Source organism: Haemaphysalis longicornis, unplaced genomic scaffold, assembly GCF_048455015.1.
Source record: "Haemaphysalis longicornis isolate Haplotype H1 unplaced genomic scaffold, Haemaphysalis longicornis Haplotype H1 scaffold_4, whole genome shotgun sequence".
Taxonomy (NCBI): Eukaryota; Metazoa; Arthropoda; class Arachnida; order Ixodida; family Ixodidae; genus Haemaphysalis; species Haemaphysalis longicornis.
This window is the reverse complement of record NW_027526361.1, coordinates 41,223,665-41,237,122: the sequence shown is the minus strand read 5'-3', so window position 1 is coordinate 41,237,122 and position 13,458 is coordinate 41,223,665. Positions and strand designations below refer to the sequence as shown.

Genomic DNA, 13,458 nt, shown 5'->3' with positions numbered 1-13,458 from the left:
GTTAGTGCAAGTAGTGCTCAAATAAAGCTCTCTCTCTCTCTCTCTCTCTGGCCGGCCACCTCTCTCACTGCAGGCCACCTCCGTCGCTTAGAGGTCTTCTTTAATAAAGTGCTCTCTCTCTCTCTCTCTCTCTCTCTCTCTCTCTCTCTCTCTCTCTCTCTCTCTCTCTCTCTCTCTCTCTCTCTCTCTCTCTCTCTCTCTCTCTCTCTCTCTCTCTCTCTTTTCTGTTTAACAATTTTGGCAGCTGCACTAATTCCATTCATTCCACCGTAATCGACAGCTTCATGTTCTGACGCTTCGCGATAAGCTCCTTTGTTTCCTGAATAAGTTTTCCAGTTTGTTTCCTACATGCTGCTTCTCTAATAGCCGCTGCTGATTCACTGAGTGCTGTTGTTAGGTTGTAATTTAGGGTGTCAACACTTTCCTACTTGCTACTGTCTAAAAGCACGAATCCGTTCTGAACGGTTATTTTAAACTCCTGCGCCCTGTCTTAGACTGACTTGATGCTGGGCTTCTTACATTTTACGAGTTTCCTCCTTTACTTTTTCAGATTTAGCCTTACTTTGCACCCATCCATCCTATGGTCACTGCACCAAATCTCGCTTAGAACCTCCACGTCCTGCACAGGACCTGCAAGTTGCCACTCAAAAGGTAGTCAATTTCATTCTCTTTCTTCCCGTCAGGACTTTGCCATGTCCATTGTCTACTCTTGCGTTTTCGGAAGAGTTGGTTCCTGATTTTCAGCTTATTTTGTCTGCAAATGCAACCAGAGTATCTCCACGACTGTTGCGAATGCCTATCCCAAAATTTGCCACCGATTTTGTTTGCTCCCACTTTTGCGTTAAAGTCTCCCATTACAATGGCGAACTGTGCTGTTCCCCTATTCTTTGCTGACTCGATGTCTCCGCAGAAGCTATGTACGGCCTCATCCTCGTAGCTAGCTGTTTGTGCAGAGGCTTGTACTATCCAACCTTTAACGTTCGTTAAGAATGTTCACAACCACTACGAACCTTCCTTTAATACTGAAGAATTCTTCTGCGTTCCCTGCTACCTCCCTGTGGATCAAAAATTCCACCCCGTGCTCTTTCTTTTTGTGAGGTCCCCGATAGCACAGTATATTTCCACTAGTCAGTTCTATGAAGCCTTCTTCTGTTCTTCCAACCTCGATCACTTCGCCCAATAACATCCCATTTAACGTCCTAAAGTTCCTGCAATAGTACAGCTAAGCTTCTCGCTAGCGAGAGTTCGTGCGATGAGTAGTGCCAAGTTCAAGTTCCAGAGGGGCGCTGTACGTACCCAGACATTCTTAGCACCTTCTGCTGTAGCACTGGCTTCACCGCCATCGTGGACAGACTGCTGCTGGGGACTGATGGCCGAGAGTAGGGTTGGTCAATAATGAGACGTTTGCGCCAATTACATCACCAGGGCGGCCAGATCCTTCTCTGGGGAGGGCGTGCTGTTTGTGTCCCCAAGCGCCTTGCAAGTGTGGTTGCACACGTCTAGTTATCATCTATGGTATCCGAGATGGCGTTTACTCCCGGACCGGGCGTCACTCCATACCTGGGATACAGGACTCTATATTTAAAGTACGCTAACCCCAGGGTGACTGGTGCGACACATTTCTCTTTGTACTTCCAAGGGGAGATAAGGAATGTAGCTTAGCAGGCTGTAGGATTGGGCGAGTTGGTAATGCAGATAAGGAAGTAGAGAAACGAAAGTTTAGCGGGAAGAACGCAAGTTACAGGAATCAAGGCGTCGATGGCTCCGCAGCCTGTGTGTATGTATGTATGTATTTATTGTACTTAGGAAAAGGAAAAGCCACCAACAGGCGTAATTTGTCTCGCCTAGGGGGCGGACACCGGAACGCCTGCTGGTGTAGAGGGGGAGGGGGAGGATAGGGAGAAAAGAATACATAGGAATAGGACGATAGGGGAGAAGGTTGACATTACAATGCATGTAACTCGCGCAAGGGTAAATATAAAACACAAAAGAGAAAAAAAAGGAAAAAGGAGAATAAGGGTAAATATAAAACACAGAAGAGAAAAAAAAAGGGTTACACACTGGGAAAATTAACATTACAGAGAAACACTACAGATATAGACAACACATGAATCTACAAAGGACACAGCACACTTGTAAAAGGGGTCACACACGCACACACACAAGTACAGAAGCTGCTTCAGCAGCAGCACTCCTCCACAATCTGGGCAGCTAGGCAGAGTTGTAGTGGAGTGCGCTGTGCAGCCCCGAGGCCCGCAGGTATGTACCCAGGGCCTCGAGCACTTTGTCTCGCTCCCTAGCACTGCCCGGGGGCCAAAGCAGATCCTCAAGTGGCCGCGCTCCGTGAAGCACGACCAGCAGCTCTGCCCGCCCTGCCGCAAACTTGGGGCACTCGTATAGCACGTGCGGCAGGGACTGCACGGGCGCTCGGCAGTGGGTGCAGGAGGGGCTGGTCGCCCGCCCCAGACGGTGCTTCCGCTCCGCCGTCCACACGTCCCCCACTCGGAGGCGCAGGATGGCCGAGCGCAGTCGTCGAGGCAGGCGTGAGGCCCGCACAGGCGGTAGGCCCCCTCCGACACGCAGCCGCGGGTCCGGATGCTTGGTCCGGATGTGTCGCTGGATGAGCAGGCGGGCGTCGTCCGCTGCCGCCTGAGCCACCATGTCCGACGGAGGCAGCGCGTGTGCCCCGGCGGCCAGCTCGTCCGCCCGCTCGTTGCCATCCAGACCTATGTGGGCGGGGACCCACTGCAGGCACAGTTGAGTGCCCCGGTCCGCCAGCTGTGCCGCCTTCTCCCGGATGCCACGCACCAACAGGGAGTGCGAGTCTCCGTCCTGAAGACGCACCAGGGCCACTCGGGAGTCGCACAACAGGGCGCAGCGCTCGGGCAAGGGCTCCATTTCCAGCAGCAGGTCCAGGCCCAGTCCGACCCCCACCAGCTCAGCCGTGGCCGAGGAAGAGGCATAGGACAGCCGCGCCTGTCGGGTGGCCTCTCCCAGCACGGCGGCCGCTGCGGCTGACCCCTGCTGCTCCCGCACCGAGCCATCTGTGTATACTAGGGCGTGGCCGTCTAGGTCGCCCCAGACGACACCCCGGGCCAGCTGCAGTTGCCCGCAGTGGGGTGTCCGCCGCTTGCTGTGCAGCCCCGGAAGGTCCAGCCGCACGTCAGCCGCCAGAGCAGGAGCGGGGCCACGAGGACCCGCGTCCACGGGGCCCACCAGCTCCTCGTAGAGCATCAGCATGCGCCCCATGCGCGAGTGGTGGTGGCTCTTCAGCCGCCGCAGCAGCGGACCGCCCCCCTCGGCGCGTCTCAGCCGGTCAATCTGGCCAAGTGCCCGCAAGTCAGCTGTCATCTCTAGGGTCCACGCCCCCGCCTCGGCCAGCGTCTTCTCGCACGGCGAGCTCTGGGGCAGGCCGAGGCAAGCGCGGACCCCCTTGCGGTGGTCTCCCTCCAGCTGCCGCCAGGTGGGTTTCCGCAGGGTCACCAGTGGGAGCGCGTACATAAGGAGACCCACCGCCGAGGCACTGTACAGCCGGAGGGCCGTCCGCTGCGAGCAGCCGCTGTCCCGGGCCACCATCTTGCGCACTGCTGTGGTGGCCAGCTGCGCCCTGGCTCGGAGCTCCTTGGCCGCCTGCCGGAAGTTCAGTCGGTGGTCCAGGGTGAGCCCCAGGTACCGCACCCTGGTCCTCCACTGGAGCTCCTCGCCATCGATGGTCAGGCGCCGGGTCCATCCGTGGGCGGCGGCATCCGGATGCACCAGCATGGCGTCGGTCTTTGTCGCCGACAGCTGTAGGCCGGCGCCTGCCAGCTTGGCACGAACTGCCTCCATGGCCGCCTGCAGTTGCTGTACAATGGCTCGGCCCTGACCCTTCGGCCCCAGCACCCACAGGGCGATGTCGTCGGCGTACACCGAAATGTACACTCGGTGGCCCCCTCCTCTGGGCAGGCAGCCTGGCAGGGCTGCCATCACCAGGTTGAAGAGGAAGGGGCTGATGACGGAGCCCTGTGGGGTGCCCACGTTCACCGGCCGGGGAGCCGACAGGGCGTCCCCCACCTGCACCTGCGCTGTGCGGCCCGTCAGGAACGCCTCGACGAAGCCCCGCAGCTTGCCCGCAATGCCAGCCTCCTCCATGGCCAGGGAGATGGCATGACGCTGCAGGTTGTCGAAGGCGCCCTTCACGTCCAGCAGCACCAGGGCCGCCACCTGCTTGGTGGCCCTGGCGTGTTCAAGGGCCGCCACGACGTCGGCGATGGAGTCGGTGGCTGCTCGGTGCCTCCGGAAGCCCGTCAGCTGCTCGGGGATGGCCTCTTCCTCCGCAGCGATGGCCTCCATCCTCCGCAGTGCCACCCGTTCGAGCAGCTTGCAGCCGCAGGATGTGAGGGCCACAGGCCGGTACGCCGTGACTGCCACAAGGCCCTTGCCTGGCTTTGGTATGGGCCGCAAGATGGCCAGCAGCCACTCAGGTGGCAGTTGGCCCGTGTCCCATATGACGTTGTAGGCGGCCAGGAGTCGGCCGAACCCCACCTCATCCAGATTGCGCATCATCTGGTAGGTGAGGCCGTCCGCTCCTGGCGCCGACTTACGCTTGCAGCTGCGGAGGGCACTGCGGAGCTCAGTCTCTGTGATGGGGGCGTTGTTGAGGGGGTGGTGCACCTCCCCCGTCCCAGCAACAGCAGCAGCGGGCCCTGATTCCGCCTGGTGTGGCGGCAGGAATTGTGCAGCGAAGAGGTCAGCCAACTCCGCAAAGCTGGCCTGCTTGCGGATGGCCATGGCAGCCAGGGGGTTGCGGTTTCTCTGGGGTTTCAGGATGGAGTTGAAGATGCCCCAGAGGCGGCGGCAGCGTGGGTCGGCCTCCGAGCTGACGCAAAGCTCGGCCCAGCGCTGCCGGCTCAGGCGATTGGCGTGACGGCGGCACGCCGCATCCACTCGCCGGTACGCCGTCCAGTCCGCCCGCTCCCCCGAGCGCTGAGCCTTCCTCTCCGCGCGGTTGCGCACCGCCCGCAGCTGCAGCAGCTTCAGGTCCGGCGTGGTGGCCCCATCGGCTACTGTGCAGCTCTGTGTGGATTGCCTGGCGCAGCAAACCAGGCCCCGGAACAGCTCGGCTCCTTCCCCCAGGTCCTGCTCGGCGAGGCAGCGCCGGAACCGGTCCCAGTGGGTGACGTGGTGCAGTGCGGCTCGCTTGGTTGTCCTGTCGGGTGGTGCGATGTGCAGTGGGTAGTGGTCGGAGCCCCACGTGCTGGGCTCCCTCCTCCAGGTGGCCTCAACCCCGGCTGACACTAGGGTGAGATCAATGGCGGTGGCTGCGGAATTGCCACGCCGGAAAGTGCTCTCACCAGTGTTCAGCGCAGACAGGTTGAGGCGCAGCATGGCGTCCAACAGATGCTCACCGCGTGCGTCCATCCGGCCATCTCCCCACGCAGTGTGGTGTGCGTTGAAGTCACCACAGAGGAGATGGCGGGCTGCGCACAGGGACACCAGCCGATCCAGGAGGCACGCGTCCCAGCGCTGACCAGGGCGCACGTACACACTGTGTGTGGACCCTTATGATTTTGCGGATGATGTAGACGTGGTCATTGCGCTGCCTATCGAAGCTCTTGCCCAGGTTTGAACAGATAGGCCATACCTATCTAGATATTTATATAGAATTAGATATCCATTGCATGAAGTGTGGTTGCTAATGCGTGCTTTATACGTCTGCCTGTTGATAAACCAATAATACAGCTCACGTCAGATCACAGATCAGCAAAGCTATGCAGGGCCTATAAGGTGAAGTAGGAAGTTTGAAATGGTGAGGGGCGGGAAGTCTGAATTTGTTCCCACCAGTTCCTCAACGTGCATATCATTGTCGTATAAGGGCAACTGAACTGTCACTTGTGATCAAAAAATGTTAGATACATTATGAAACTAACTTCTGCCGAACTCAGGCGTCATCCCCGCTGGGTCCGCAACCACTCTGATAAGATCCATCTTCCTTTAAATACCTCGTGTTCTGAAAGGGGTGAATTGACAGAACGCATCAAGAATCCCACGTGGGTCGAGGACGAATTACCGCCTACACAGCGAGTTAAAGCTGAATAAGATTTCAGTTTTGTTTAGGTGCCTTAGTAACGGATACCAGGAAGGGGAGTTTGTGCACGTCGAGGGGTTTGGTTTCAGGCGTTCACCGTATTCCGTGCGAATAAAATAGTTGCGAAATCATGGTGCCATTAATTGAAGGCACGGTGCAGTGTCAATCTGTGGCCAGTCTAATCGTTGAGATAAGCAATGAAGCAGTATCCCTGTGGCGATGTTGTGCTCACCAGTGTAAACCTATCTTCGTATTCGGTCTGCTTATCGTCGTCCACTTTGGACTGTAACCAGTCCACATCGGCCGGAAGCTTGTAGCTCTTGGACGCGATGATCAGCAGCACCGGACGCAGGCGATCTCGGTGAAACTGTTGCAACGACAAGAAGACGCACGCCCACCGTCAGAAAAGGACGACGTGGCCAGCATTATTAAAACGTTTTGCGGTTCGGCATAAATGCGATGAAGGGTACTTTTCTCGCAAGTGATGACGCACAATGTGCTGAAATAATCCCTTGAAGAATCAGGGAGGAAGTTCGCTGCATCAAGTGCGCAGTGAAAACGGAAGGGCAAGCAGATGTATAAAACGATGAATTGAACGTATGACTATTAGTCGTCGCGTTTCCTCTTTAATGGGGACCTGACATCCAATATGCCCTGTTTATAAGAGACAGATAGTTGAAACGCGAGGTTTTATCCCATGCAACCTAAGTCAAAGTCATAGCCCAAATCTAAACTGCTTCGACCGTTCTTGAAAGGCTCAATCGCATAGAGGTCGGTTTCACGAAGGTACCCAGGTTCGACACCAAGCACGGGAAGCGTTCTTTTCTTGAAGCGCTTCGCGTTCCACCGCTATCATCATCGTAATCATCATCATCATACGCACTCTGTAAAAAGCCATTGTGTAAACTTGGCTTTCCTGCAGTTGCGTCTTGGTACTACGATCTACGCTGCAAAAGAAACATAGAAAGCTTTGCTTCAAGAGGTGCTTCTGCCGACGCAAAAGTATATCCCGGAATGTCAAGTGTTCACCCCGAGGTAAGCAAGCGAACCGGGTGCGATACATATTTTCTGCTTTCCCTGCGTAATTAATTTAAGGCTTGGGGAACAATGGTTTACGTCGCCAGGGCAATGTGCATTGCCAACGTGGTTAGTTTAAGCTGCCAGGAGATTCGTTGTCGTAAGACGAGACGGCATGCACGCAAGAAAATGTTTCCAGGCTGCGCTGAGTGGCGTCAGATTGCATTGGCTACGCAGGATGGCGACACTGACGGCCATTTCACGACGGAAGCTAGACGAGAGCAGTTCTCACCGGGAATGTAACTTTCGTAGCGTGCGGCGGGAGGTACATGGGGGCGATGAAATAATCCTGGGACTCGGGGTCCACAGCGACGCCGTGTATCAAAATGGCGTCCTCTATGTCCCCGGTCAGGCGAAACTTGGAGCAGCGCTCGAGGTCCGGCAGGAGGAAGGACTCGAGCCGCCGGTTGATCTTGTCCAGAGGCCACGTCTGGACACCACCGAGACATGACAGTTCTTAGGCCCGCCGTCTTTGTGGTTCTAGTAACACAGCGGTAGCGAAAGCCTCACTTAAAGGGCGTCAGAGCAGTGGCGTGCGTGGGATTTTATTGCGCAGAAGAGGACGCAAGGTCAGGAGAGAGGATGGACCCACGAGAAAAACAAAGGTGAGGCAGAAATAAACGGGTAAAAGCTTCAAGGAACGAAACTTTTTGAAGCTCATTCTTGAAACTTGAAACATTTGGAACATTTTGAAACTTGTTGAAATAAAACTAAGCTGTGACCATTCCCTACAAACATTTCCAGATGTTTTCCTTTCTTGCAGAGGCTCTGTCTGATCACCACGCTGGCAGCTGTCGCGGACCCAGAAGACCATTTCTACCAGGCGCCCTCAGAGGTGGCACTAGCGTACTATCTCCCCCATACATATCCACTGCACCATTGCGTCCTCAATAATGAGTCAAAATTTGAATCCACTCCTGTGTAGGAGGGGCGTCGATGCCGTATAACTGCAAAGCAATAATAACGGTAGACCTAAGCATTAATTTGGTGCTAGCCCAACCAAATGGCCTTGTTCACAGGTCCACCCATCGTCTTCCCCGGACACAAAAATTAAGGACCACCTCCGTCGTCTTAGTCTTACTTCTCTTTTTTTTCCTTTATTTGTTTTCTTGGGAATTTTTTGTTGAATTTCTCGCTCGCTTCATAGTTTTCGTTTTTATTTGTTTGTATATTTATTATTACTTATAGTGCTGCTACTACTGAAATCTATTTGTCATGCTACCTTTCTCTTCAATATTCAACGAGACCGCCCGACGCGAAGACCAAACGTGATATGTTCGCGGGGCACTGCACACTAGCTGAAAGTATACCCGGATGATAAATTCTTTGCCGAAACTTCGCCCACTCGGTCTCGGGCGGCTGAAGGAACACTAACCTGGTACTTGGGGTGACTTCGAAGCACCATGGAGCCGATCATCCGGGCGATGTAATACCAAATTTGGTACAGGAAGCTCGGTGGCCGCGTAAAGATATCGATCGCCTCCATCACGCGATCTCTTGGCACCACGTACGCCTGCAAATTCAATCCAAGGAATGATTATCCACCCTCACAATCAATCCTCCCGCATGAGCTGTCGCAATTATGGTGCTGTTTGAACTGATAAAATTGGAGACAAAAGTTCAATAGGCTGCGTGCACAGTCAACTTCCGTAAATACGACGTCCACGGAAACTGCAAAAACCTTAGAAATAGCCGAACTTCCAATTAAACAAAAAGCACAAGTACCGCATTGTCAGCTCACAAGAGGTCCTCCTCCTTGGTTTCGTTGAGAGACTATTTTCGCCGCCAAGTCGAGTGTACGACATGGTTTGCCATGGTATTTCGGGCCACGGGTTCAGGCTTATCGCAAAAAACGAAGCCTGAAGCGTCCATCACACGAACTGGTTACACGGCACTGTGCACACACACACAGAAAAAAAAATTCACGCATCTCCACAAAGTGAATCATGACGAGTGGGCGAGGCACTGGGGATCGTTCTTACCGTAAATCCCCCGTGAGAGTGCTTACTGCTGCTAAAACGATTTCTAATCCAATCCAATACAATCCAATACAATAAATTTATTCAAATACAATCCATTTCAATCCAATCCAAATCCAATTCAATTTATTCCAATACAATCAAATGCCCCTCGCGCATGCGCAGCACGGCTCTCCAGGAGCACTCTCTCTATCCCTCTCTTTCTCATCTCTCTCTCGAACCTTTTGTGAACCTTTATTTTGTTCTTGTTATCCGTTTACGAACCTTTTGTTTACACATGTTTCAATTTAGACGATGATGTGCGTCTCTCTCTCTCTCTCTCTCTCTCTCTCTCTCTCTCTATATATATATATATATATATATATATATATATATATATATATATATATATATATATATATATATATATATATATATATATCTGACCTTTTGTGAACCTTTTATTTTGTTCTTGCTAACCCTTTGTAAACTTTTTGTTCACAGATGCTTCGATTTGCATTCACAGATGCTTCGAATTTTGAAGGGTCTAACAAAACATTTTTTTGTGCTATACATATTGGTTAGGCACACATTGCAGTGACATAAAATGCAGATTATTCCACGTGCTTTCCAACGACACCAGTTTTAATCATTTTTTCCTAAATAATAATTCCGAAAAAAATTATTGAATTCGAAATTTTTGTCCACGCGTCGAAGAAAATCAGAAAAAGTAAGTTGTGCATAATAAACCACCAGTAGTAGAAAAAATTTAGAATATACATTTTGTAGGTAGACATTTCAAAAACCCGTCCTAGAAAAAAATTGAGTTGCGCAGTACAATTTGTCAGATATAAAAGAAAATGTTAGCCCACGTGGTGCCCGTGCCATGTGGTCAAGCCCAACCTCTATTTCAAGTTTTGCTATTTTGGATAGTTCTCTAGAAGAAATCTAGTGGTTTGACATTATTAAAGGCCCAAATTAGCCTCCAGGTGATGTAAAAACACCTTGTCAATGATTATGACCGGCACAATATTGAAGGCAAGCAAGCGATGTGAAAAAATACGCTTGGAGTTGAGAACCAAACTCTTTGGTGGATGCTTGTTGACGTTCTGATGATCACGTATCAGTCAGAACTTTCATTTGCGGTTTATTATCATGCTCTGACTCACTATGGTAGCCCTGCTTGCAGGAATAAGGTACGATGCGCTAGAATCATGCCCAGCAAGCTTTCACCAAGCCGCCGTCGGGCTGTGAAGCGAGTTCAGCACTACGAGCCTACTACATTGCAGCGCCACCTAATAATTTCGAAAAGAAACAAATACAAGGCTGTTGGAGACTTTGTCAGAATAGACAGTACTGACAGTACTACTAAGAAGCGACACTAGACCTCCGGAAATACCTTCGTATGAAACCGAAACTGGCCGGTGAACAGCTGGCGGTGTTCAAGGCCAATTGGAAGCGTTCTCCTCGTCTGAACTGATACCCGACGACTTGGTGTTATCGTTTGACTTTCAGTGGAAGCTCTTATCGCAGAAGCAAGGCGTAGATAAAGTGGAAGCGCGAGCGGCATGCTTGTTTTGAGCAGCAGTAGTGGGCAACGGAGGCGCCATGGCAAATGAGCTTGTAGTTGGGTAACTGCGTAGTAGTGGTAGTAGTGCCAAATATGAATTTCGCAATGCGAAAACGAAACCGAAACTGCTGGAAACTGGTTGAAAATGTCAGGCACACTTGCTAGACATTCGGGGGACCATCAGAAATAAGCTTTGAGAGAATAAAGCTGCCCTTTGTCCCAACCAAAGATCATTAGTGAATAGCTGGGGCCATTTTCAAGTAATTATCACCTCTCAACGCTGTCGGATTACAAAGCTGACCCCATTATTTGGTATTTGACTTGCCAGGAGCCTTTTGACAAAAAAAATATTATGGTAATGCAGCCTAACCACGACCTGCATCTTTTTTTCTCAAGTGCAGCAGCCACGCCCCCTTCCTCAAAAACACACGCACCTCAGCTAGCAAAAAACGCCGCCAAAAATCTCAATGTCACCGGAGCGGGAAAATTTAAACTGATTCTAAAAGGGCACTTCCTAGACTAACCACTGGCCGCATTAGGTGTACGAGAAACGACTACAACATGTCGAAATAGGCAATATAAATCATCGATCACCGGTGATCGATTTGAATAGGCGTGGTAACGAAAGAGTTAAGGTGCTTCGCCCCAAAAAGAAGATTGAGGAAAGCAAAGAGAAAGATGCGTAAGCTGGAGTGAGCCCAAACTGGCCAACCGCTTCATCTCCTGGGCCGTGACTGACTGTGCGCTGCCTCGGTTGCGCCGGCGCCGGCAGCAGTACAGAGCGCAGCGCTGATTTTGAGCTCCAAAATTTCGACTTATCGAGAAATTACAATTGCCTGGATGCTTTTCATTCGAAATAACATCCAATCAACCGTTATATTAAGTTAAATTTTCGAATTATCGAGCAATTTCTTCCGTTGAGTTGCATGTGAAATTGCCGGGACCAGCGCATCACTTTCAAATACCGAAAGGCCAAATTAAGTTACTTAAAATTATCAAGAGTCGACTGTATATCCAATTCCGTAAATTTGGTTATATTCCAAATTTGTCTAGGGGCAGGAGGCTGGGTAACATTCTGGTTTACCCTTTATCTCGATCTGTGCGTACCTCGAGACTACGTCGGACTGCATCCAGCCGGTGTCGCACGATCGTCTGTACTGAGATGAAAAACATTGAAATAACATTCTCCCGCTACAACAAGCAGTTGCCACTTTATATTTTAAATTTCAAGGCGGAACTTCTTTAACAAAACACTTATCAAATTTCGTGTTGTAGATATCTTCGAGACAGACGTAAATTCGAATTAATTGCCCAGCTACTGTAGAGGAACTGCCAATAGAACGGTGTTCGCTTGCAGTTTATTTGCATATGTCAAGCCAAATTGTCCGAGGTTGGACAAGGAAGTTGCGTGTCACACCCAGACCGGACTTGATAAAAAGGAAAAATAAAATCGGTTTCAACCAATATAGTATACAGTGAGGACAGAGGAACAGCTAGGAGCCACGCCTTAGAGCATGTCATGAGGGGCTGGGGGCCTATCCGCGAAACATGAACGTTGCATTAACGACATCAGAGCGGGATCCTTGAAATACGGACAACGGAAATGCCCAAATGGTTGGTTACTTGGGTGCCATGACTTCTTCACAGGCACGCAGGCAATGAAGGGGTGGGGCTCTCACATTGATCGGCGTCTCGGCCACCACTCTGGTGATGGAGGGCTGCTCGGTGACAAGGCCCAGGACACCCAGGCAGGCCGGCGCACTCATGTAGTCCACGAAGGGTCCCTCGTTGTAGAAGAACAGCGTCGACGCCGAGTTGGGCAGCGAGCCGTCCTGAGGGTTCTCAAAGTTCCCGTCAATCTGCGAGGCGAACGCGGAGGTACCGGGTGACGCTGCCTGTAGGGGCGCCATTGAAATCCCCCAACCCGCACGTTTCGAAACCTGCCGCGGGAGGCTCCGGCCTGCTCCTCCCTGCGGTCACCGCTGCTTTTGCGGCCCGTTCCCGACCGAGATTTACCGTTTGGGTGCGTTGGAAATACGTATTCATGTGTAACAGTCATTCTGTTCGCAAATGTGGTGAATTTTTGAGAGTGAAAATATTTCTTACGCAATCTTAGTGTGGTACGTTCGGTCTGTATTAGCGCCAGGTATGTGTCACAGGCCAGTGTCGCGAAGCCGGCATATGCGTAGAGCTTGTAATTCCACTGCCATGAAATGTACTAACAGTGTCTCCGTAAGCAGCGTTTTCTCAGATGATCATGCTACGCCTATACACCATGATTTAACCAGGTTTTGTGCGCTTAATCTATCGGATCACTCATACCTGACAGAACACCATTTACACTTGGTAATATAATACCTCGGATATTGCTCACTTCCCTGGATAGGTAATGTGGCATAAATACCACAAAGATTCCATGAAAGAAGTACGGTGGATAATACAAAGTTATACCCAGGGATCCGCACCAGACAAGGAATTTCATGCTGGGTCGTCTTGTGCCGAGGTGATACATTTAGTATATAGAACTCATAGAGCAAGGCTCATAGAGAAAGCCGCGTCCGCGACTAAACGCCTCTTTGAAACATCATATGACCCAGGGAACCTGCAGAAACTAGCACAAACTAAAATCAGATGGCCTCCTCAGGTACCACACTCTTCTAATGACACCTTTTATCGTTTGTGAACTTGCTGCCCTGTATTTCAAGAAATGCGTCCACCGAGTGATCAGCTGCTCGTTGAAGGTGAAAAACAAAAGGAAAATTGAACGCACATCTTTGCGTAGCTAC

General features: G+C 51.4%; 1 protein-coding gene across 1 annotated transcript in view; it reads right to left on the bottom strand.

The window, feature by feature from the left end:
* LOC144180324 (sperm-specific sodium:proton exchanger-like) overlaps positions 1-13,458 on the bottom strand; it is a 57,550-nt gene that overhangs the window by 4,494 nt on the left and 39,598 nt on the right. Inside the window, exons 20-23 of the mRNA XM_077708696.1 lie at positions 12,352-12,531; positions 8,520-8,657; positions 7,377-7,574; positions 6,300-6,434 (exon numbers count right to left, since the gene is read on the bottom strand). Of these exons, the coding sequence (XP_077564822.1) occupies positions 6,300-6,434; positions 7,377-7,574; positions 8,520-8,657; positions 12,352-12,531 (651 nt within the window). The remainder of the gene's footprint in view (positions 1-6,299; positions 6,435-7,376; positions 7,575-8,519; positions 8,658-12,351; positions 12,532-13,458) is intronic.